This window comes from Myotis lucifugus, unplaced genomic scaffold (genome assembly GCF_000147115.1).
Source record: "Myotis lucifugus unplaced genomic scaffold, Myoluc2.0 scaffold_63, whole genome shotgun sequence".
In the NCBI taxonomy this organism is placed as follows: Eukaryota; Metazoa; Chordata; class Mammalia; order Chiroptera; family Vespertilionidae; genus Myotis; species Myotis lucifugus.
Window position 1 is genome coordinate 3,481,238 of NW_005871111.1, and position 23,361 is coordinate 3,504,598.

Here is a 23,361-nt window from a genome sequence, read left to right on the forward strand (position 1 = left end):
TGAATATAATTAAATTTTTAGGGGAGAACACATCCTTGCTAGGTGGAGCTTCTTTATTTACTCGTGTGTTTTACATTGTTGCCTTTTGAAGAACCCCTTTGCCCTCTTGACTATTTGAGGAAAGGCTATGCATCAGGCTCTGATCCTCAACAAGAACTGGTATCTCTGTTGTGAGTCCAGATTGTCTCTGCAAAGACCTCTTTGGCAGAGGGGTCTTCATTTGGCAGAAGTATTGCAAGACCTCGGCCAAGCCTTTATTAGATCTAAATGGCAGAGTTATTGTAGGAATTTATACCATGTTGTGTTACATTGTCTTCCCTTGGCTTTCCATTTCAGATGGGGTGACTGGTTTGAAAGAGCTGGCTTTTCTGAGAGATCTGGCTGAACAGAACTCAGGAAAGTATGGCGTGCCGGACCGGACAGCCTTGCCCGTGATTAAGGGCAGCATGATGGTGCTGAACCAGCTGAGTAACCTGGAGACCACAGTCGGCAGGTTCTATACCAACCTTCCCAACAGGATGATCGATGAAGCTGTCTTTAGCCTCCCCTTCTCCGATGAGATGGGAGATGGTGAGTTTGGAGGAGACTTCCTGCTAAAAGATAGGGAAAAGAGGTAGACTTGGAACTAAAGAGCAACTTTGCAGAGCTGGGGGTACAGAAAGCTCAGAGTGCTTAGGATTCAGCCTCAACGGCAGAGCAACATGGAGTAGGCAACAAATCCAGGCTTAGCATTAGAGAGGATTGCAAATCCACTCCACAGCTGAGGTGTTGTCCTTGCTAACTTATTTAACCTTGTAAATTCCCATTTGGTCATTGGTTCAAAATGTAATCTCTTTTTTTCCCTTTTTATTGAATTTATTAGGGTGACACTGGTTACAAAATTATGCAGGTTTCAGGTGCACAATTCCACAACACATCATCTGTACACTGTATTGTGTGTTCATCACCCCAAGTCAAGTCTCCATTTATCATACCCTCCTTCACCTCCCCACACCCCAACAGCTGCCAGACAGCTCTCTATCTTTGAGTCTAAATTTTTGAAGTCATTGTAATTATGAGATTTATTAGTGCCTGGCATTCCTCTCAATAATAATTACTGTTCTTGTTTTATTTATTTATTTTACCTTTGTTGTTATCGCTATTGTCATTATCATTCTAATGTCACAATTGCCCATAATTTGTTATTTTACTTTTGTCACTATTACTATTATTATCATCATCACCCCAATATCACAAGTTGGGTGAAGTGTTTAACTGTCATGATTAAATTTCTTGGTCTATAAAATGGGAAAAATAATATTTCCCTCAAGGCAGTTGTGAAGATTAATTGCACTAATATTTGTAAAGCATCTAGAATAATGCCTGGCCAACGGCCTCTGCTCAGGAGAAGCACAACCTTTTTCTTTTCCTTTTCATATTCTTGCCTATTTTTTCCCCTTTTCCCTATTCTTCCTTGTCAAGAAGATAGAAGAGCCAGATACCATCACCATATGAGATTTTATTTTCATGTTCCATTAACCAGGGACTCTCATGAATACAGATATTCAGAGGAAACTCGTGTATAAAAAGTAATAAGCCTATACAGAGTGTGTTTTCTAGAATTAGGTAAACATGTTTTTTATATAAGGAAGAAATGTGGTAGCTGCTGCTACACCCAAATTTTTTTTATCCTTCCTATTTCTGGCAGGGCCCATAGAAGTGTATAGATTAAAAATGCCCACCTTTAGATAAGGTTACTTTCTCTTCTGGGGAAATGTCAAGCCTTACAGGCAAGTGGCCCTTTGTTCATTTAACCAACATTACTGAGTGCCAGCCAAGCGTTATTTCAGGCAGTAGTGGGTAAGGCACACATCCCATCCTCAGTAAGTGTTTAAGTCTATAAAATAAAGATAAATCAATTAATATCCATCATCTCACATAGTTGCACATTTTTTCTTGTAGTGAAAACTCTTAAGATCTCTCTCAGCAACTTTCAAATATACAATACAGTATCCTTAACTCTAGTCACCATGCTGTACACTGCATCCTCAATGGTTATTTACCTTATAGCTGGGCATAACTTTCAGGAAGTTTTGCAGTGTTGTATCCACTTCCCCCTACCGTGTGATGCATATACTTGGCCTTGACAATCACAGCAGCTCGGTAACACTTGGGGTGGGCACCATGCACAGTTCTCTGGGTGGAAGCCCATTCTTTGTAGAAATCTTGAAGAAGATCCAAAGCTCTTTCCCACGTGTTCGTAGAAGGATGGCTTTCTGATATATGCTGCTAAGGTATGAAGTGCCATCGAGCACAGGGCAATACAAGAGGATGGTAGAGAGAAGCTATCCCTCATTTTGATTGGGGTTTGAATTAGAGCCTTAGGATTGTAGAGTTGTTTGGGGTCCTAGAGATCATTTTGTCTCACCTCTTCATCTGACACATGAAGAGTCTCATTCAGAGAGGTGGCACAACTTACCCACCACAGCAGTAAAGCTAGGAGGAAAGCACAACTTCCCTTCTGCCCAGGGCCAGTCACTGGCTCACTGCTGTCTCTCTCTCCCCTTTCACTTTTCTCTTTCTGTAAGCATTCCATTGTTTGTGTATGGCCTGTGAGCCAAAAATGGTTTCTATATTTTTAAAGCTCAGATTTAAGAAAAAGAAAGTGTATGTAACAGAGACTACATAGCCCACAGTGCCTAAAATATTTACTATCTGGTTCTTTACAGAAAAATTTGCACATTCCTGGCCCAAGTGACAAGAAATATGTTCCTTTAAGTCAGTGGTTCTCAACCTTCTGGCCCTTTAAATACAGTTGCTCATGTTGTGACCCAACCATAAAATTATTTTCGTTGCTACTTCATAACTGTGATGTTGCTACTGTTATGCATCGTAATGTAAATATCTGATATGCAGGATGGTCTTAGGCGATCTCTGTGAAAGGGTCGTTCGACCGCCAAAGGGGTTGCGACCCACAGGTTGAGAACCGCTGCTTTAAGTGTCTCCTTTAGCTAGTCAGAGTTCTAAGTGGTCAGATAACAAGATTCTGTGCCTTTCTAAGTTTTTTTCTCTCCATTAGTCTGTTTTTGGGTAGGATGCCTTAGTGAAACATAGTACCTTACAGGCTTTCCTTTATCCATAATATCTTTTCATCAAACAACCCCTAGAAATCAGTACAGCACTTATTACTGTGTCCTTCAAACAGATGTGAAAATCAAGCTGCAGGGAAGTTATGTCCAATGAGAGATGTATGATACACAAGGGGCACAATTGGGTAGTACCCAGATTTTTGGATCCCCTGTCCACAGTGGTCTTTCAAGTTCAGCTGAATTTTCCTTACTCCAGGAAGTAGAATGATGTATTAAGTGCCGCTGATGATTTGCACTGGTCTGGAATGTCATGTCCTTCAAGGTGAAAAATAGTGGAAAATGTACACATTGCCTCAGTGTAACTGAGATATCTGAACCCCCAACAGACTCGATTTCCCTTCTACTCTCCCTCCCTGACACTGTCTGGAAAGGCAGTGGCTGGTTCCCGGGTCACACAGGAAGCTTTCCTTCCCAGCAGAATTTGGATGGCTGCTAGGAGCCTTTATGATTCACCAGAGCACAAGTCCCGCCTTTGTCCTTGTCTGCTATTCTTTGGATTTTTTTTTTTAACCCATAGGTTTGATAATGACAGTGAGTAAACCCTGTTATTTTGGAAACCTACTTCTGGGAATTGTAGGTGTGGACGTGAACCTGGCTTACATCCTTGAAGATGTGACGTATTACCAAGACTCTTTGGCTTCCTATACTTTTCTCATAGATGACAAAGGTAATCTGCTAAAATTAATCAGGGGAAAGAGTGATTTCTTTAGCAACCTGGAAAAAAAAATTCCATAGCTATTCTGATCCTAACCAAGAAAGAAATGATAGTATTTCTACAAACACAGTGTAACTAGGACTACTACTTATAGTAGAACACCGTAAAGGTGGCAGAATGAATCCAAACAGTGTGCACATGTTCCTCTGTTGTGTGGAGGGGTAGGTAACAGTTATTTGTAACGTCGGGAAATTAGACTTGAGGATTGAATGACACACAGAATGTGATCCTTTGGACTTTTTTGGTCTATATTGTTATCTTTGGGTTTACTAGCACTAAGGTTTATATGATAGATCAGGACATTTCATAAAATGAAAACCAAATGACCAGTACCTCCAAAATAGTCTTGATTAAACAGATGTCCGATAATTTAAGACATCTTTCTACACTTCAGGAGTTTTATACAAGAACACATAAAACAAGTTCAGTTTTTATTGGACTGGTGAGTTACATACTGAGAAATTGAGTGTTGGGCAGCCGTCCCAGACTATTCCATATTTCAAACCTACGATAGGCACTTTATTAGATTCACTACTTCCTACAACATGTTTTCCATAGCCTGTGTCTTTGTTTTCTTATTTCAGGATATACACTTATGCACCCATCTCTTACCAGGCCATATTTACTATCAGAACCCCCTCTTCACACTGACATCATTCATTATGAAAATATCCCAAAATTTGACTTGGTTCGGCAAAATATTCTAAGGTAAGGAAAAGGTGAGGGCTGTCGTACTGATTTTCTCTGAGAATAGTATCCTTTGAGGTCAAATATGAGTGTTTATTACAGGATATGAAACAAGTATATAAATTATTTTAATGTTATCAAAAGTATACTCAGTAATTTTTTTCCTAAGAATAATAGCCAAAAATATGTTTACTTTGAATAATAGGTAAGGTCTCTTAGAACTGTTATTTAGGAGAAATGTCTTGTAAATCAAATTCTGTGTTTACATTGCCTTTAATTGTAAAATCAGATATATGTTATCTCATTTAAAAAGAATACTCCCATTGTACCAAGTTGAAAAATGCTGGCAAAATGAAAGGTGAAGTTGAGGCCCAGCTCTCCCACATGCCAGAAAATATCTTGGCAACCTAGTGTCCATTCCAAGTTGACAGCACCATCATACACAACATTTTCTCTTGAAATAAAGAACAGGTTGGATTTTTTCCAACCATGATCCATTATTTTGGCAGATGGTAACCTATAGAGAAACGGGTCTTTGTGCTCATTGGTTGTAAAGTAATAACTGAGTGATCTGAGACAACATCATTTCTGGAAAGAATTAGAATTGGGGGGCGGGGGTGCAGGGGTAGAGAGTCAGGAATGTTTTTAGTGCAGAGCCGACAGCATAGTTTTACAAAATTGAAAATCTCACATTATCTCTTTCAAAAGTGATGAGCTTCATTGCTTTTCAAACTCAGGAGGTGGCCATTGACTCACAGCTTCTTCCCAGCCTTTAATTAAGTGCTTCATTTTATCATTGGCCTGAAATATTTCATTCTGTTTGCCAACGCAGCCTCCCTCTGGGCAGTCAGATTATCGCAGTGCCTGTGAACTCATCCCTGTCCTGGCACATAAACAAGCTGAGAGAGACCGGGAAGCAGGCGTACAACGTTAGCTACGCCTGGAAGATGGTGAGTGAGAGGACGCGCCGTTGCCTGAGCAGCCATGGGTACAGGAATTCCAGGGACCTTGGGTCGGATCATGTTACCAATCAGTTTTAAAGTGGTTGGAAAAAGAAGAGATACTCCAGATGTTTTATAATTTTTTCCCTTTTTTATTTATGAAACCAGTTATTATTCATGATAAATGAATCGAACTGAATATGCAGTAGACAGTAAACTGTGCCCTTCCCTCCCTCCTGGCTTTGACCTCCCATTCCCCGTAAAGAATCACTTTGGTCAATTTCCAGAAAATTTTTATGCACACACAGGCATATAGATCAGTGTACATGTCTATGTTAGTGTGCATGCACGTTTAATGGCTATGTAATTTATATAAATGAACACAGTTTTTTTTTAACAGTCCCTTATGTATGCACATTTAGGTTATATCCAGTGAATTTTTATCATTTTAAATTCAAATTGTGGAAGTTGGGAATTTAAAAAAGAGATATGAAATCATAAATGCCCTCTGCTAACATATTCCAAGGGAAAGGAACTTTCATATTAGAATTTGGATAATTCACATTCATCACAAGTGCGTTGACACATTAGCCATAACGTGTGGTACCCATTTCAGCTTTTTTTTTTACCAGCCTCAGTCAGGGCGCCACAAAGAAATTGAATCTAAAACACACTGTCCGTATGATTTATGTTCCTGTCCTTAACTCCCTCTTGGAAGCATACCATAACATGCTGTTATGGGGCCTTGATATTGTAATTGACCAAAGGAAGAGTGGACTTGTATTTTTTTCATCAAATTTCAATTACTAAACCTCAAATGCAGTCATCCTGGATTCCTTTGGTTGGCCAAATCTGGTGTTTAACCTTTTGATTCCAAATGGCTATTTATTCATCCCTTTAAGAACTTCTTACTGAACGTTTATTATGAGCTAAGAAGAATGAAAAAGAATGATGCTCTCTCTGCCTTCATAGAGCGTCCAGCCTAGTGGTGGATGCAGACAATTAAACAGCTTCAGACAGGTCTGTGTCTGGCTTAGGAATCACAAGGATTAGGAGTAGCCACTGTGGTTTAGACATGACTCTCCTCTAACCTTCTCATTTGGTTCTTAAAGCATCATAATGGCAGCAGTGATTTCTACATTGGAAACAAAAGGCAACAAAATACTGAATAAAACTTTTTGAGAAACGTACATTTATAAGCCTAATCCTACTGGTATTTTATTGTTTGACTAGAGGCCTGGTGCATGAATTCGTGCACCAGTTGGGTCCCTCGGCCTGGCCTGCGGGATCGGGCCGAAACTGGCTCTCCGACATCCCCTGAGGGGTCCCGGATTGCGAGAGGGCACAGGCCAGGCCGAGGGACCCCACCAGTGCATGATCAGGGCCAGGGAGGGACTCGGGAAGTTGGCCAGCTGGGGAGGGACCGCGGGAGGGTTCCAGGGCATCTCCAGCAGCAAGCTAACCTACCAGTCAAGCGTCTGCCCCCTGGTGGTCAGTGCACGTCATAGCGACAAGGTTTACTGTCTGCCTCCTAATGGTCAGTGCATGTCATAGCGAGCAGTTGAGCAGCCTTAGCATATAATTAGCATATATGCTTTGATTGGTTGAACGGACGACCAGACACTTAGCATATTAGGCTTTTATTATATAGGATAGTACAGATTTGACAAAGGTCAAAATCTTTCTGAAATTCTGAGTCAGTTCATCTTCAGGAATTTTTTTTGAGAATGATTGGACCATCTGCCCTTATTTTTTATATTAATAGAGTTTTTAAATAAGGATGAATTGTTTAATTTTCACATCAGAAAAGGTGAGCCAGACACCAGAATACTTCACTGAAAAATACTTTTATATTTGAAATTGGAGATTGGTTACCTGCAGTGCAACCTGATTGAAAGCAACTCAGTTATATCCTGGGAAAATATCTACCTTTATATGTGTTGGCATTGAAAGAGAAAGAAGGAAACGTAGGCATTCTTTAAAACCTTCTTCGTAGAGTAAATAAACCCAGTGTTAACATTTTTTGAAAAAAGTATTATCCTCTTAAGATAGATGTTGTTATTTTTTCAGTGATACTGGTAAATTCTGGCCATTCTGCTCCGCCAAATAGGTGTAATCATGAAATCACTTCAGATAGTTCTCAGAGTTCTGAAATTGTCAATAACATAACTATTAAGTGAAAAATGAAAGAGGTAATAATAAATAATGAGAGTTTAAAAGACTGGCCTGGTTACCCAGCAGGAAGAGTAAATATTTTTTTTAGTTACATTTGAGTTACTTTAGGGAGAAGGTGTTCATCGTGTCCTCGGGAATAAAATGAATTCCTCTGCTAAATATAATCCAAATAGACTTAGCTCATGCTGAGAATAATTGGTTACATTGCTTAGCATCCATACATGTAGCGGACAGATATGGATGGATTATTTCACGGAACTAATTTAAATGGAACACGAGGGATTATGTTAGGAGTGTTAAGAGATTACGACTCTGTCACTGTGGAACCCAAGTCCATCTTCAAGCATTTGAGGAGGCTGCATGCTGCGAGGGATGGAAGGAAGTACGGACTATAAGACGGTATCACAGTGTTCCTGTACTGCACAGCCTTGCTTCCCTTCAAAACATGAATCCCATGGACACTCAGTGAGAAAACCACTCCCAGTCATGGGGAGCCTCTCTGGGTGCATCATAGTCCTGATGAGAACACAATAGAAAGGCCTGTGTTGAAATCTGTTTTCCTTTCTAGTTAAGAACTATTTATAAACATAAATAGTTATAAAGCATTCTGGGGTAACTTTGTCTTTAATTTTTTTCTAATTGTTTAATTACAGTTGATATACAACATTATATTGGTTTTAGGTGTAACAACCTGGTGATTCGACATGTATATACCTTATGAAGTGATAATCCCAATAGGTCCAAGACTTGGGTAACTTCTTATTTTTCTCTTCCAGAATAGACACAATTATAAAATGATATTCTGGCCCGTCAGCAAAGTATTTATCTTTTGGTTCCTTGGAACACGCAACCCAGGAAACAAACTCGAAGGATGACTCAGTGAAAAGGGAAAGGGGAAGGCGTAGATGCCCCTTCAGAACACCCTGTCATTTTCTAATTTTGTGGGTGGAGGAAAAGGATTCAGTTTGCGAATCTAATTGAACATCCTTGGCAGGGGTACTTGAAAGCAATACCAGGGACAGGCAGATTTCTCCCGTGTTTAAAAAGAGTCTGCCACCATCCTCACAAACCCTAAATTACACTTAACCTGCCTCGTTAGCATTTTCTCCGTGGTCATTAAGTAAACCCTTTGAGCTGTGTTATTTCTGACTTAGCTGGTTATCACTCTTTTCACTTATTTGCAAGCTACCTTTTAAATAGATTCCATCCATCTCCTGATGTAATAGACTTAAGTAGTTTGGCTCTCTGCTGTTTTTAAGTTAAGGAGCAAGGACTAATAGCTCGACTTGCCTTTGCTACTTTGGTGGACAATTTCCTAACAAATTTTAGGCGAGCATTCATTTCTAGGAGCAACGTGCATTTGAAAGTGCTCTGATGTGTGCGCGTAATAGTTTAGGCTAAGCTACAGCACATTGCTTCCCCTGGGCTGGAGTGGCAGGTCAGGCGTCTTTGTGAGGGAGTCACAGGATGTGTACTTGTCATGAGTGGGAGATCCTGGTCATCTCCAACCAAGCAAAGAGAAAGTGGAGAATATAATGAATAAATCAGATTTGGTATGGGCTGTGTATGTGGAGTCATAATTTGCTTTTAAAATAGGCAGCTCTAAAAACACTCATTGTGCCCAGCCGGCGTGTCTCAGTGGTTGAGTGTCGACCTATGAACCAGGAGGTCACAGTTTGATCCCCGGTCAGGACACATGCCCAGGTTGTGGGCTCGATCCCCAGTGTAGGGTGTGCAGGAGACAGCCAATTGATGATTCTCTCTCATCATTGATGTTTCTATTTCTCCTTCTCCCTTCCTCTCAGAAATCAATAAAAATATATTTTATAAAAATACTCATTGCAAAAGCAACTATGTATTTTTTAATGCATCTCAAACCCCATAACGGTCGTGTTCTCATGCCATGTTCCTGCTTAAATAAGCAAAGGAGGGCTGGGGTCGCTGTGTCAAAGGGACTCGAGTTTGAGATTCTAATCCCTTCATTAGCTCTGTGATTTCCTGTCCCATACATTCATTTCTTTCTGTAAGAAAGGAAAATAGGAAACATAAAATGTAATCTTTTGCCAGAAATAGTGTCTATCACCCCATCTTCATGTCTGTCATTCCCTCATCAAATATTTTTCCATGTGGGATAGAAGAGCAGAATTCGCAGGGACCTTCATTTTCTGTATTAGAAATTCTCTATCAATTTTTTTCAGGTACAAGACACTTCCTTTATTCTCTGTATTGTGGTGATACAACCAGAAATACCTGTCAGACAACTGAAGAACCTCAACACCGTGCCCAGCAGCAAGCTGCTGTACCACCGGCTGGACCTCCTGGGCCAGCCCAGTGCTTGCCTCCACTTCAAACAGCTGGCCACTCTAGGTAAAGTCTTGCACTGCTCAGCTTCCTCTGTGGTCTTACTCATAACAGTTCGCCATACATATCAGTTTGAATTTTTTAAAAATGTGCAGGCCTGCAGTGCCAGTTTCGGGAGGGGCACCTGGCAGAATCACACAACATTCCTCTCTGGAGGAAGGTATTCCCGTCCTGTTAGGCCTCAGCTATTCTTACTAATTTGTCTAACGTCCAGCACCGTCAGAAATAACTAGGCCACAAGGAAACAGGACACCATGACTGAGAACTAACAAAAGGAATAGAAAGTGACCCATAGATTTAAATGAGATAGGACACAGGATTCTAAAGCTTTTAAAAATAAGAATGAACAATGAAAAATTTCAAAGCCGAAAATGAAGTGTTCATGATTTATCATGTAATTCACTGAGCATTTCTGTCTTAATAGAGAGCAGGGCTTTTCCTCTTAGATAGGATCAACAATGACATACGTCTAGGTAACTACTACCTTTCTACAGGCTTTCGTTTATGCTGAGTTTGGCTGTACCCGTCTGTGAGGATCTTACTTTATTTTATTTTTGCATTGACTCCAATATTCCATTTTCCTTCCTCGATACTAATACCAGGGTGAACAATAATAGTGAGCACTGTGAGCACTAGCCGTGTGCTGAGCACCGATCTGCGTGCTTTACATTTAACTTGTTTGCTTTACATAGTATATTAGCTGATATCATTCTCACCATAACTCTGTAAGGTTGGTGCAGTTATTTTACCTCCCCACCTCCCCACCCCCCGCCGCCCTTTGCAGATGATAAAAACACCACATATAGTACAACTTTTGCCCAACATCACGCAGCCGGGAAACGGTGGAGCCCAGGTTCAACCCAGTCTGGCTCCATGTCCTGTGCTGCCTCCTCGATCCTCATACGTATATCATGTGTATCTCTCAGGCATTTTGCACATTGGCCAGACCACATATCAGGCACTTGCATATATTTGTATGTGTATCTCCTCTGGTTCGCTCATGATTGTAGCCCCACGTCGAGTTCTTTGCTTTCCTCTGGGAGACTCTAAGCCCCCACGGCGGACAGGGTGGCAGGGCCTTAGGGGTGCTTCTGTGGGGGCCTGAGAGGAAGGCCCGGCATTCTCAGGCCTGCTTTGTCTGCTCTCTTTCAGAGAGTCCAACCGTCATGCTGTCTGCTGGCAGCTTTTCCTCCCCCTACGAGCACCTCAGCCAGCCCGAGACAAAGCGCATGGTGGAGCACTACACAGCCTACCTCAGTGACAACACCCGCCTCATTGCCAACCCGGGGCTCAAAGTGAGTGCTGGCGTGGGGCCCCATCCCGGGGTGCCCTGTGCCCAGGCCTGGAGGACCTGCTGACTGTGAACCTTGGACGTGGGAAGCCCAGGCCTGGATCTGTGCCTCTCGGCTGGAGAGCCAGAAAGACAGCATGTGGCCGGGGGAGGTTGACGGTGATGCCCCTTCTGATGGATGAAGAAGCCCGGGAGCCAGATGAACAAGCTCTTTCAGGCCTTAGATGCACGAGGGGTTTTCCTGGGGGTAGGGGGGGGGGGGGTGTGAGTTAGAGACCAGTGACACTTTCCCAGGCCTGTTTTTCCCAGGAGAGAGAAGAAAAGTGCCCCTACTGTCTGTTGAGATCACTATGATGACGTTTAAGGAGCAGAGATTTAGCTGCTGTGTGTGTGTGTGTGTGTGTGTAGTGTGTGTGTGTGTGTGTGTGTGTAGTGCTTCCGTAGGATCTGTCCTCTTAAATGCAGAAAGCCTCGCTAGGATGAACAATGGAGTAAATCCCATTGCCACATCCACCCCCAAGTGTGGCTGTGCCCATCTGTTGGGGCAAGATTTGGAAGAAGTAATTGGGCCTGGCTTCCCTGCCAGAGAGCGCTGGGCAGCGTTGCCAGCGGTCCCCTCTCCTTTCATGTGCGTCTTAAAGGATCCCCGCTATGTCTTCCTTTGTCTCCCAGTTCTCTGTCAGAAATGAAGTAATGGCTACCAGCCACGTCACAGATGAATGGATGACACAAATGGAAATGAGTAGCCTGAACACTTACATTGTCCGCCGTTACATAGCAACGCCCAATGGCGTCCTCAGAATTTATCCTGGTTCCCTCATGGACAAAGCATTTGATCCCACTAGGAGACAATGGTGAGTTTTCGGGGCTTCCATTATCAAAGGTTCCCCCCCAAACCCTGGAGAGACATGATAAGTACATACTATAAAGCAACTTCAGGCGGTCACACTAAAGAAGGTACTTTCATGGCAGTGAAAACATGTTTTTGAATAGTGTGTTGTTGTTTTTAATGTACTAACAACAGCTTTGTGGGTTTCCTCTGTGTACAGTGTTTTTATCTCTTCATTGAAATGTTGAGACTGAAATGCTTTATGCTCAGCCATTTCCATTCCTAGTAGTTCGTTGGATTCTACCTTGTGTGCAGTGTGTCTGTAGTGGGTATACTTAATGTCACTGCGCATGATTATGGCTTCCAATTACAGCTCAGGTATGACCTATGGAAAATAAACAAGTATGAATTCAAAAACTTTTTTTTTTTTTTTACTTCTGGCCTTTCTTTTTCTCTGATTTTCAAAAACAAATGCTAGTCAGGTGGTATAGCAGGGGAGCAATTGGGGCATAAAAACAAGATTTCTAGTCTTGTGCTGCTTGGTCACTCATGAGTCGGCTATTGTTTCACTGCCTGTTTCCCCGCCCTTCCCAATCCAGGATGCATTTTTATGTGCCCAATTGTATTTGTTTCTACTTCATTCATTAATTTATTTTTATTTTAGCCTCTAAAACATATAGACCAGTGGTTCCCAAGGTGGGGCACCCGCCCCACAGAGAGGCAATTTGACTTTTAAGAGGGGCAATTCGAGAGGTATTAACAGTGAATTTTTTGCATTTGTTATGGTTCTAGGGGCCTCGTAAACAGCATATAAATATGTATTATGACATATTTATGCATTTCAGTTCTCTATTATATGTTTTGAAACTATTTGCTATTTTTTCATATCACTTCATATTATTATTATTATTTAACAATTTCTTAGTGATTTCTTCCTCAGTACTTCAACTGTCCTTTCGTTCTTTTATTTTTCTCTTTCATGGATGCCGTGTTCTTTGGAAGCTTGTTTAGATCAAGTTAATGGTTAGACTTCTTCCACATGAACAGGGGTTCGCTTTTTGAATAATAAGAATTATATGTCACGGGGTGCATCAGGATTTTAGAGATGCTTAGGTGGGGCATGGCCAAAAAAAAGTTTGGGTGCCACTGATCTAGACTATAGGTCTTGTTAAAAGCTCAGACATATCCTGAGTTCCGTATCTTTTTTAAAGGAGAATTTTAGATTTTCTTGACCTCTTGTGTTGATGCTACTATGGTCAGACATAAAAGATATGAACCCTTTTGAATTTTATTGTAACATAGGCACTATTTATAGTAAATACTTTTACCATTTTAAACTTATTTTTCCAATTACAGTTGTATTCAGTATTATTTTATATTAGCTTCAGATGCACATTGTAGTGGTTGGACAATCCTATACTTTACAAAGTGTTCTCCCTGATATTTCCAGTGCCCACCTGGCACCATACACAGTTATTACAACGTTAGTGACTATATTTCCTATGCTATACTTTGCATCCCCATGACTGTTTTTTAACTACCAATCTGCACTTCTCAATCCCTTCACTTTTTTCACCCAGTCCCCCATAAACATTTTTTTGAGTTACCAGCTCCCTTTTCTTTGGAATTCACAGAGTTGTTCATATCCTAAAGTAATGTAACTTTCTTTGGTCTCTACTAGGTATCTCCATGCAGTAGCTAATCCAGGGTTGATTTCCTTGACTGGCCCTTACTTAGATGTTGGAGGAGCTGGCTACGTGGTGACTATTAGCCATACAATTCATTCATCCAGGTAATATTTTCATTAGTTCTTAGTCATTTCTTGAACATGGCAAGGGTATTTTGAAAATTTAAATAGGTTAATGGCAAAAGCGTGGCCTTTGAAGTGAAGCAAGCTGAGGTTTGATTGTCTTTTTTTAAAATGTTTTAATTGATTACAGAGAGAGGAAGGGAGAGGGAGAGAGAAAGATAGAAACATCAATGATGAGAGAGAATCATGGACCAGCTGCCTCCTGCACGCCCCCTACAGGGGATCGAGCCCGCAACCGGGCATGTGCCCTTGACCAGAATTGAACTCGGGACCCTTTAATCCGAAGGCTGATGCTCTGGCCACTGAGCCAAACCGGCCAGGGCTTGAGTGTCTTCTTTAGCCGTGTCCTCTCGGATTCCCTGGGCTTCCCTCTGCCATCTGTAAAATGGGGATAATACCACCTCACAAGGCTATCGTGGTAGAGTCATGAAAAGCTCTTACCCTGTTCTTGGCAGCCAGGATGATGCTTGTGAAGAAGAAAAAGAAGGATGTTAGATTCACTAGAGCAGTTTGTAGAAATGCCAGGCTTACCCCAATCAAAGAAATAGCAATAGGAGCCTGACAATTAATCATTACCAGAGAGTGTTTCTGAAAGAAGGGAGCGTTCTCAGTGAAGGGAGAAAAGTATCAAGACATCACATTTATTTCCTCTTGTATTGCAGTCTAACTCTAGAACAGTGATGGCGAACCTATGACACGCATGTCAAAGGTGACACGCGAACTCATTTTTTTGGTTGATTTTTCTTTGTTAAATGGCATTTAAATATATAAAATAAATATCAAAAATATAAGTCTTTGTTTTACTATGGTTGCAAATATCAAAAAATTTTTATATGTGACACGGCACCAGAGTGAAGGGAGAAAAGTATCAAGACATCACATTTATTTCCTCTTGTATTGCAGTCTAACTCTAGAACCATATAGGAGTCTGTTGTTTTTATTTTGTCCTCCCACTGCCTCCTGAAAAATAAAAAGGCATTTTGAAAATTGATTTTCCAGGAATGGTATAAAATGTCAGTATCACTGTAAATGTATTTAGGGTGCTGTATATTTCCTGCTTTTGAAGTTTCAGTATTTAAACTACAAATGTCAGTGAAATGTTGGGTGGAGAGGCAAGTCAAATACATTAAACTGTTTTAATCCCTTCATTATACAAATAGCTGTTTTTCCCTAGTGACCAAGAAAGACCATATTTTGACGAGTACCTGTAATGATACCTTAAAATTTATGGGAGACAGATTTCCTTGCTCAACCTTATGCTTCTCACTGGTGCTCATTATATACCAAGTGATTGACATTCGGTAAATTCTTCTAAGGCAGGTTCATTGGGAGTAAGAATTTGGAAGCAGCTCTGTGTGGAATTTCAATCATGACCTGTGTCTCCGTGGAAAGCGGGGCCCTGCCGCCAGCCAAGTGTTGATTCCTTTGCAGGGCACTGTATCTGTTTGGCTCAATCAGCTGCTCCCATCATATAATATTTCACATGTAAACAAGGAAACGCTCAGTTAGAACACATTTTTTTCCATGCTTTCATTAACAGACCATCTGCTAGGCAAACGCCTACTATTGTCTGAATAGCAAGGCTTGGCATCCCTCCTACACTGATCAGTTGAGAAAAAGTAAACAAAGGTGATTTCTTTGAGGGGACAGCAGTCACCTTGGCCTTTGAGGACAATGGAATGGGCTCTGAAGGATATTATTGGGAGGCAGGTCGCAAACAACGACCCGTGTGTTTCTTCCTTAGTCTCTGGCGTTCCATCAGGCTTGTCCCACCTGGCCACTCATCCACACCCCTTAGCTCTTCCTTCTACCTTCTATACAGTATTCCTTTTGTTGGTGGAGTGGGGTTGCCACAGGAAGGTGCAGGTTTTTGTGCTCATGTGCATGTGCACATATACATGTTTTTCTTGGGGTTTGAATGGGTGGAAGAATTTCCATTGAGTTTACTTATAAATATTTACGGTGTTGGTCCAAATGGAGCATGATGGAAATGTGATGGGCTTTCAAATGAGAAATACCTGCATTCAATTTCCTTATTTTGGTTAGTTTTTAGAGTGTGTTTAAACTATATAAGGTTAGTTATTTGAGTGTAGCAAGAGTTAAATGGCCGTTTAAATCCTGGGTTCTGTCCACCAGTCCCTCAGTGAGAATGAATTCCAGGAATAAGTACCCGCTCTTGCCTTGATCAATGTACAGTCTTGGGGACTTGTTATTTGAACATTTTTCTCAGCTGAGCGTGCTTTTCTTACTTAAAGCCATGTACTTTTCATTCAACACAGTTTATCATGCAAGTCAACCACCTCTTCTGGTTCTCAAGAAAAGCCTCTGTAGCTTTAATGGATGTATTGGTAGATGGGCTCTCTGCAAAGGCAGTTTTTCTCAAATAATTGCTAGTGAATCTGGCCTGATGTGCCAGCTTGAGAGCCTAACCTCCTCCTCAGATCTGATTCTGCTCTAAAAAAGTAGATTTGCCACTTCCTATTTGTATGACTATAAACAAGTTCCTTCTTGCCTTGGTTTCTTAACCTATGAAAGGAATATTTGGTTCTATCTCAAAAGATTCTTCAAGGATTACATTAAATAATGCATGTGAAGCTCTTAGAACAGTGCCTGGCACATGGTAAGGGCTCAATACATGTTATATACTTATTGCTATTATTCCCTGACCTCCTGGCCTCGTATGCACAACAGACAATAATGCCCATGTTGAATGAGGTGATGTGTGTAAAATGCTTAGCCCTCTACTTGACAATATCGAATCCCAAATAAATGGCAGTTATTTTGATCATCATTCCATGCGTGCTTTAAATTTCTGGCATTTTCATAGGTCAGAGGAGAGAATTTAAGCTGATGTTCAGCTTATCAGGAGGCGTCGTCATTTATCGTTGGTTTATGGCAGTGGTTTGGCTGATAGCTTGAGGAGGAGCTTTTCTAACTCAATGCTCACTTATCAGATTCTTCCAAGAACATCATTAGTGGCCTGAGAATTGAGGTGTGCCTCTTTGGAGAATGATAATGCTGATAAAGATGATGAAGTACAGTCAGTGATTAGGGACTGATTATTTGAGTCCTTGGCAGAGAAAATCTCACAAACAGCATGGTCTATTGTACGTAGAAATGTCAGCGTGGTTTGATTTTTCTATGGTAATCTTTGAGAGTTGCTATGGTAACAGTGTACATTTTTGAAATGCAGGTAAAATATGAATGTTAGACTTACATGGGCAATATGCATGCTTTTACTTCAGCGTGTGGATCATATTGGAGCAGATGACAGTCAAACAGAGGACATCATCTTAACTTGTCCCAAAAAAACTGAGTTGTATTTTTTACTGAGGCAGCTGAAGTAGTGTAGAAAGAGCCAGATTTCCATACTGGACTCTGTATCATAAATAAAAGGTGATCAATCTTGTTTAAGTCTTCTAACCATTCTAAACCTAATTTTTCATTTATTAAGTAGGAACTATAATTCCTTTCTGACATCTTTGCAGGAGATGAAATAGATCATGTAAAATTGCTTGGAACCTCTTAAGGAGACAGTGTCACCTAATGGTTAGGGGCATTATATACTTTGGAGTTGCAGACACTGACTTTAAATTCCTGCTTCCACTAGTCGTTCACTGTGAGACTTCGGCCAAATACTTAATCTTCCCAAGCTTCAGTTTCCTAGAAACGATAAAGCCTCATAAGTTTTCTGTGAAGACATCATTGAAATGATACCAGAGTGCCTATCAGTTGTGACTATTCAGTAAATGGAAGCTGTTACTATTATCGTAATGGTGGCTGTTATTTAGACTCATCACTCTCCTGGACAGCCAAAAGAGGTTTAAATTTCTTTTGACTGATTCTCCAGGAAAACATTTGCTATGAAGCACAAATCCCATGTAAGGTATTAAGTCATTGATTTCTTTCACGGTGGAATTTAAGTTACTTCAGTAATAATGAGGCTCTTATTGAGGCAATACCCTCTCAAAGATAATCCCACACGATCCTCCCCCATCCCATGCCAAACACACTTTGATAGCAAAACTCTGATAGAAATTTTAGTATGGGTTATGGTCCCTTTTTTCCAGTGGTTCTTTTGGGAGGGGGTTTGGAATGGGGATGCGGTCTGGGGTGATATAAGTTAGTTTCAATGTTGACAGTAACTAGAAGGAGTCAGTTATCTATATGGCAAGGCTAATTTCACTCCCAAATTCTGATTTTCCAAAAGAGGATTTCGCTTGGGGAAGTTCCTTCTGAACTTTCCAATTAAAATTTTTAAGATTTTTGTCAATAGCATTGCCATTTTTCTTTTGGTGTTTTCTTTATAAAGAGATCAATCAGTTGGGTGGATGATGATAATTATGGACTCTTGGAATGTGCCATGTTGGGTAAACCTTGAAAACTCCCAGCCACAAAAGGGGCCACGTAACCAAGCCCTTTCAACTGCTCGTGGACATAGATTAAGAAGAACCTAGGTTCCAAGTGAGAAGCCATTGCTTCTGATACATATCCAGCAATTCCTCTGAAAGAATAATGAATTCATGCTGTCCACAGCTGAGTTTTAAGTCCTATATAGTTTTTTTTTTAGAATAACTTTTACTAAAACACCTTATTGGGTATTTTTTTATATGTTTGGCAGCTTGCTAAGTACTATAAATATACTACCTCATTTAATAGCTTTATGAAATAGATAATTATCCCCACTTTCAGATGAGAAAACTGAAGCTTAAAAGGTGAAGTATTGTCCCAGGAGCCACAAAGATAGAAACCAACAGGGCCAGGATTTGATCCCAGATCTGCTTGATTCCAGAGCTAAAAGGGTAGCACCATGTTGTACTGCCCAACTTTGTCTTCCTTGGCACTCCTGTTTTTGAGACTAGCATTTTCGAATGGTGAAAGATCTGGCCTATGAACCAGGAAAGTCTTGTTCTAAAATATGAGTTGTGTTTTGCATGGAGCCAGCGTCAGTATTATAGAAAGAAAACTTGTTTTTACTAAATTTGTTGTGACCTTAACACTAGTCAGTTAACCTTTGGGAGATCTCAGCTTCTCTACCTATAATTAAGGGGATGACTCAGGCTCCTTGTCTATAGGTTCCTAGTTGTGAGGAACCATAGTAGCCATGCATCCAGCCTGCTACTTGATACCTATTCCCTCCCACCCTCATGTTCTTGCCAAAGAGTAGTCCAGTCATTGTCTGAACATCTGTAGTCAGGACTAGCCGTATTCCACAGCTGCACCTTATTTGGGCTGGTCTCTTTTTTTAGAAACTTCTACCTTTCGTCCTAACTTTTCCTCTCATCACATCTCCATGTTATGCTAGGTCAGTCATTTAATTGATGGTTTTTATAGGGATGGAAAGTGTGGAGGAACAGTAGGCATGCATTTCTTATACCACACAATGTCCTTATGATGAGCGTGGCTTTTACCTTTAAATAACCATGCCTCCTCTTCTCTTTGATCTTGTTCACATGAAGTACACAGATGTCTTCTGGTCACACTGTGGCTGTGATGGGCATTGACTTCACGCTTAGATACTTCTACAAGGTTCTGATGGACTTATTGCCTGTTTGTAACCAAGATGGCGGCAACAAAATAAGGTAAGCTTTTGGGGGGCACCATTTCCTTCCTAGCTGCAAAATACAAGGAAAATGATGTCAGGTTTCTCTAGTTGAATGGCAACTACAGTGTCATGGTCAGGACCAGAAATTGAATCCGTGGTCTGAGTGTTTTATTAAGAAAGTTTTTCTGAGACGCCAGTTGTGATTTAGACAAACAGACCTGGCTTATAACAGAGAGAATAACTGTGGCACAGGATTCTCTGAAAGCTCTTGTTTCGTTAGAAGTCAGTAATTAGAGGGTCCCTATGTCTGGGGTGTTAGAAAGACCAGAGGGTACTCTTGGGTAGCACTTTTGATGTTAACTTAGTTATTAAACCAAAGTCCTTGTGAGATATTTCAGATGCTTAGATTGTTCCTTTCACATTTCCCCAGAAAGAGGCTCATGGAACTAAAAGTCTTTTCTGCCTGAATTTCAAAAGAACATGTCTGATCAAAGCAAAGGCATTCCCTTGATTTAATGCAGGCCACTTTTAAAAATAGCGTTCTTATTTCAATCTCATGACCCATGCTTCATATCACCGCTAAGATTCACATTGGCCCTTAATGGGGAAGTACAGGATTCATGGCAAATTGTTTTGAAGAGTGTAGAGTAAAATAGAGCAGAATATAGTCTTGATTAAAGCAGTTCTGGCTTTACTTATTTAGTATTTCCATTCAATATATTTTTTATGCCTCCCGAATGTCATATTTTATGTATGCTTATCATCGAAAGGAGAAATTGTATGGTTTACTTCAAGTGTGTGCCTGTAAACATTCAAGGCCACTCTTTTCAGAATCTCCCTCCCCAAAATAAAGAATTAACCTCTTACTTATACATCCTTGCCAAAGATCTTCGAGCCCATCTTCCTTGGACTGGGTGGTCACATTCTGTATGAACTGTAGGTGGCGTCAGAGGCAGATGTAATGCTCTCATCTTTAACTGACCCACCCCCCAAGAAGGATGTACCTGTTTACCTGACTGCCAGTCGTCTTCCATTTTATCAATGAATATTTATTGAGAACCTGGAATACATGCAACTTGTTTTAGGGCTAGCCAGACCAATGCTCTGTGAAAGCACAGAAAAACCGCTCCAGCGACTGAGGGTTGTCACTTGTGTTGGTGCAGGTGCTTCATCATGGAGGACAGGGGCTACCTGGTGGCACATCCGACCCTCATTGACCCCAAAGGCCACGCGCCTGTGGAACAGCAGCACATCACCCACAAGGTATTTGTTGCGAAGCGGGTAGCTCAGCTCTCCCGCAGCCTGCAGCTCATTAATTACGTGGCCTGTGTCTTCTGCTTGGCCTTCTTAGGAGCCCCTGGTAGCAAATGACATCCTGAACCACCCCAACTTCGTCAAGAAAAACTTGTGCAACAGCTTCAGTGACAGGACAGTACAGAGGTTTTACAAGTTCAACACTAGCCTTGTGGTAAGTCTATTCCTTAACACTCACGCATCCCTTCCCACTATGGAATATAAAGTAGAATAATGGTGATGTTTATCTTGCTCTTGGATGTTCCATTGAATTAGAATTATAGAATGACAGGACAGGACCCGAGTCCAGCCCCCCAGTATGACAACGGTGGCATATAAAGCCCAGAGTAGAGAAGTGACTGTTGTAAGTGCTCCCACTGGGTATTTTGTTTCAGTGTTGTTTGCTTAAAGACACTGAATGTCTGCTAACGCCTGTCCCACTCTCTCGTCTGAATACATGCGGCATCGTGTTTCTCTCTTCCTGTCTTCTAGACATCACTCCGTCTCCTGAAATTTGTAAAGCTAACTTAGGTCAGCTCTTGGTCTTCCACCCTGTAAGATGGGAGTTCTCATGTACATCACCCAAAAGTCCTTTCTTTTCTTTAGCTTAGAATACTCTATGATTTGAGGGACTGCAAACTTACCTAAATAAATTTGTAAGTAATCCTAGCTGGGTGAGCACTAAAACAGGTAACGTTGGAACCAACAATTAAAACAAAAAGTTATCCAAAAGAAGAAAGCTTTTTATTTGAAATAGATATTTACATCACTAAATGTATAATTAAAATTGATTTTAAAAATATGATAGCTTAAATGAAAATCCTAATTCTACTTAGTCTCAAAAAAAGCAACAGCAAAAACAGTTTTCTGGAGGAACAGAAGAATTTTTTAAATGAATATGTGAAAAGGAGAGTGTGTTCAGAACAAGAAAAGTGTTATTCCTCCGTTCAGAGCCCATGTCATTCTGAGGAGCGCGCTCTCCAGAGGGGACATTGACAAACCTGAGCGTAGTCAGAAGGAAGCTGCCAGGGAAGGTTGTCCTATGGAAGTCTAACTTACCCGGTATCTACTATCATTTGTACAAAGATTTCACATGGAAAATAATACAATAATTAATAAATAATAATGCAAGAATAAACTATGTTTTACGTACTCACAGCTGTAAACCTGCTTTTGCCAACCCCTCTATGAATTAGGATCATTTCTTAATGGCATCAGTTATTCCAAAATGGACCTGGAGCATTCCTGGCTATTGGAGCTAACAGGATGCAAAGCCTATACTATTGCTTATATTGTAGAGGCGGGCATTTTCCAGGCAGTGGAAAATTTGCCTAGACCTCTAAGAACCCATTCAGTGCCGCGGCTCTCAGTTAGGCTTATCCTCACCACGCACGTGTAGGGCATGCTGGCATGGAAACAAGCATGCCTTTAAATAATTGGCCTACTACATAGGGTACACATGTAGACAAAAATGGCCACACTCAGTGTTACAATGACACCTTTGAATCTTTGATTTTCTAATATGGTGACAACATTGACAACTCAAGAAACTGGCTATCACACTTCCTTGTTATAGAATGAAGAAAAGGGTGCTTGCTTTACTTGCATTGTTTAACAATTCTGGAAGCAGGACCCTGGCCTCTTAAAAAGGCTTTGGTTTTAAAATAATTTTATTATTCTAAAAGAACAAATGTTTATTATCTAAAGGGAGGGTGCAAATGCCTGTTTTCTGATTATTTAGGTTTGCCTTTGAATAAATTCTGAACTATTCCTTACCGGAAAGTTGTCTTTTATTGCTTCTTGCATTAATTTTCATTGTATGCTATATTATTGTGTGTTAAAAAGGAAAGAACAGATTATAAAAACAATCATGAAAATTTTATTTTATAATTGTAGCTAAAAGAATAAATGATGTATATACAGCTGTTAAATGAGCATTATCTATGATGGGATTGTAAATAATTTTTATCTTCCAACATTTTAACATAACTATGTCCTACTTTTGTAATCAGAGACAAAGTGTTATTGTACGCTGTTTTCAGCAGATGGTTCAGAGGTTGTTTTCACCGTGGTAGGGCTGAGTCTTTGCATTGTTGTCTGTCACTTTTGACACCTCGGTTGTCTACAGGGGGATTTGACGAACCTTGTGCACGGCAGCCACTGTTCTAAGTACAGACTGGCCAGGATCCCAGGAACCAACGCGTTTGTGGGCATTGTCAACGAAACGTGCGACTCCCTTGCCTTCTGTGCTTGTAGCATGGTGGATCGACTCTGCCTCAACTGTCACCGGTAAATATGCTATGGGTCCTAGTCTCTGCTTATCATGCTGTTGAATAATTTAACTGATGCCAGTCGTTCCGAAGTGGCATCTGCAGAATAAACAGGAAGTGCTGTGTGTGTCCGGTAGGTCAAATAAGTTTGGGAACCACTGATTTAGAGCTATGTTGTTTGCAGCAGCCTTATCCAAAGGGCAGTGGGTTAAGGCCAATTGTGTATCTAAACTTTTGGTCATCATTTCGTCATTACCGTCCATTTTAACTAGCTCAAGTGTTGTTTGGTTTGTTTTGTTTCCCCTGGTATGTGAAC

General features: G+C 40.8%; 1 protein-coding gene across 3 annotated transcripts in view; it reads left to right on the plus strand.

Annotated features, from left to right (window-relative positions):
• The window catches only part of CACHD1 (cache domain containing 1), a 138,722-nt gene that overhangs the window by 98,324 nt on the left and 17,037 nt on the right, over positions 1-23,361 (plus strand). For all 3 annotated transcript variants that reach the window (XM_014456743.2, XM_023754671.1, XM_023754672.1), the window contains 12 exons: positions 337-570; positions 3,646-3,795; positions 4,428-4,551; positions 5,363-5,480; positions 9,845-10,013; positions 11,160-11,302; positions 11,971-12,152; positions 13,809-13,919; positions 19,397-19,519; positions 20,646-20,745; positions 20,834-20,950; positions 22,904-23,064. In XM_014456743.2, coding sequence (XP_014312229.1) covers positions 337-570; positions 3,646-3,795; positions 4,428-4,551; positions 5,363-5,480; positions 9,845-10,013; positions 11,160-11,302; positions 11,971-12,152; positions 13,809-13,919; positions 19,397-19,519; positions 20,646-20,745; positions 20,834-20,950; positions 22,904-23,064 — 1,732 coding nt within the window. The remainder of the gene's footprint in view (positions 1-336; positions 571-3,645; positions 3,796-4,427; positions 4,552-5,362; positions 5,481-9,844; positions 10,014-11,159; positions 11,303-11,970; positions 12,153-13,808; positions 13,920-19,396; positions 19,520-20,645; positions 20,746-20,833; positions 20,951-22,903; positions 23,065-23,361) is intronic.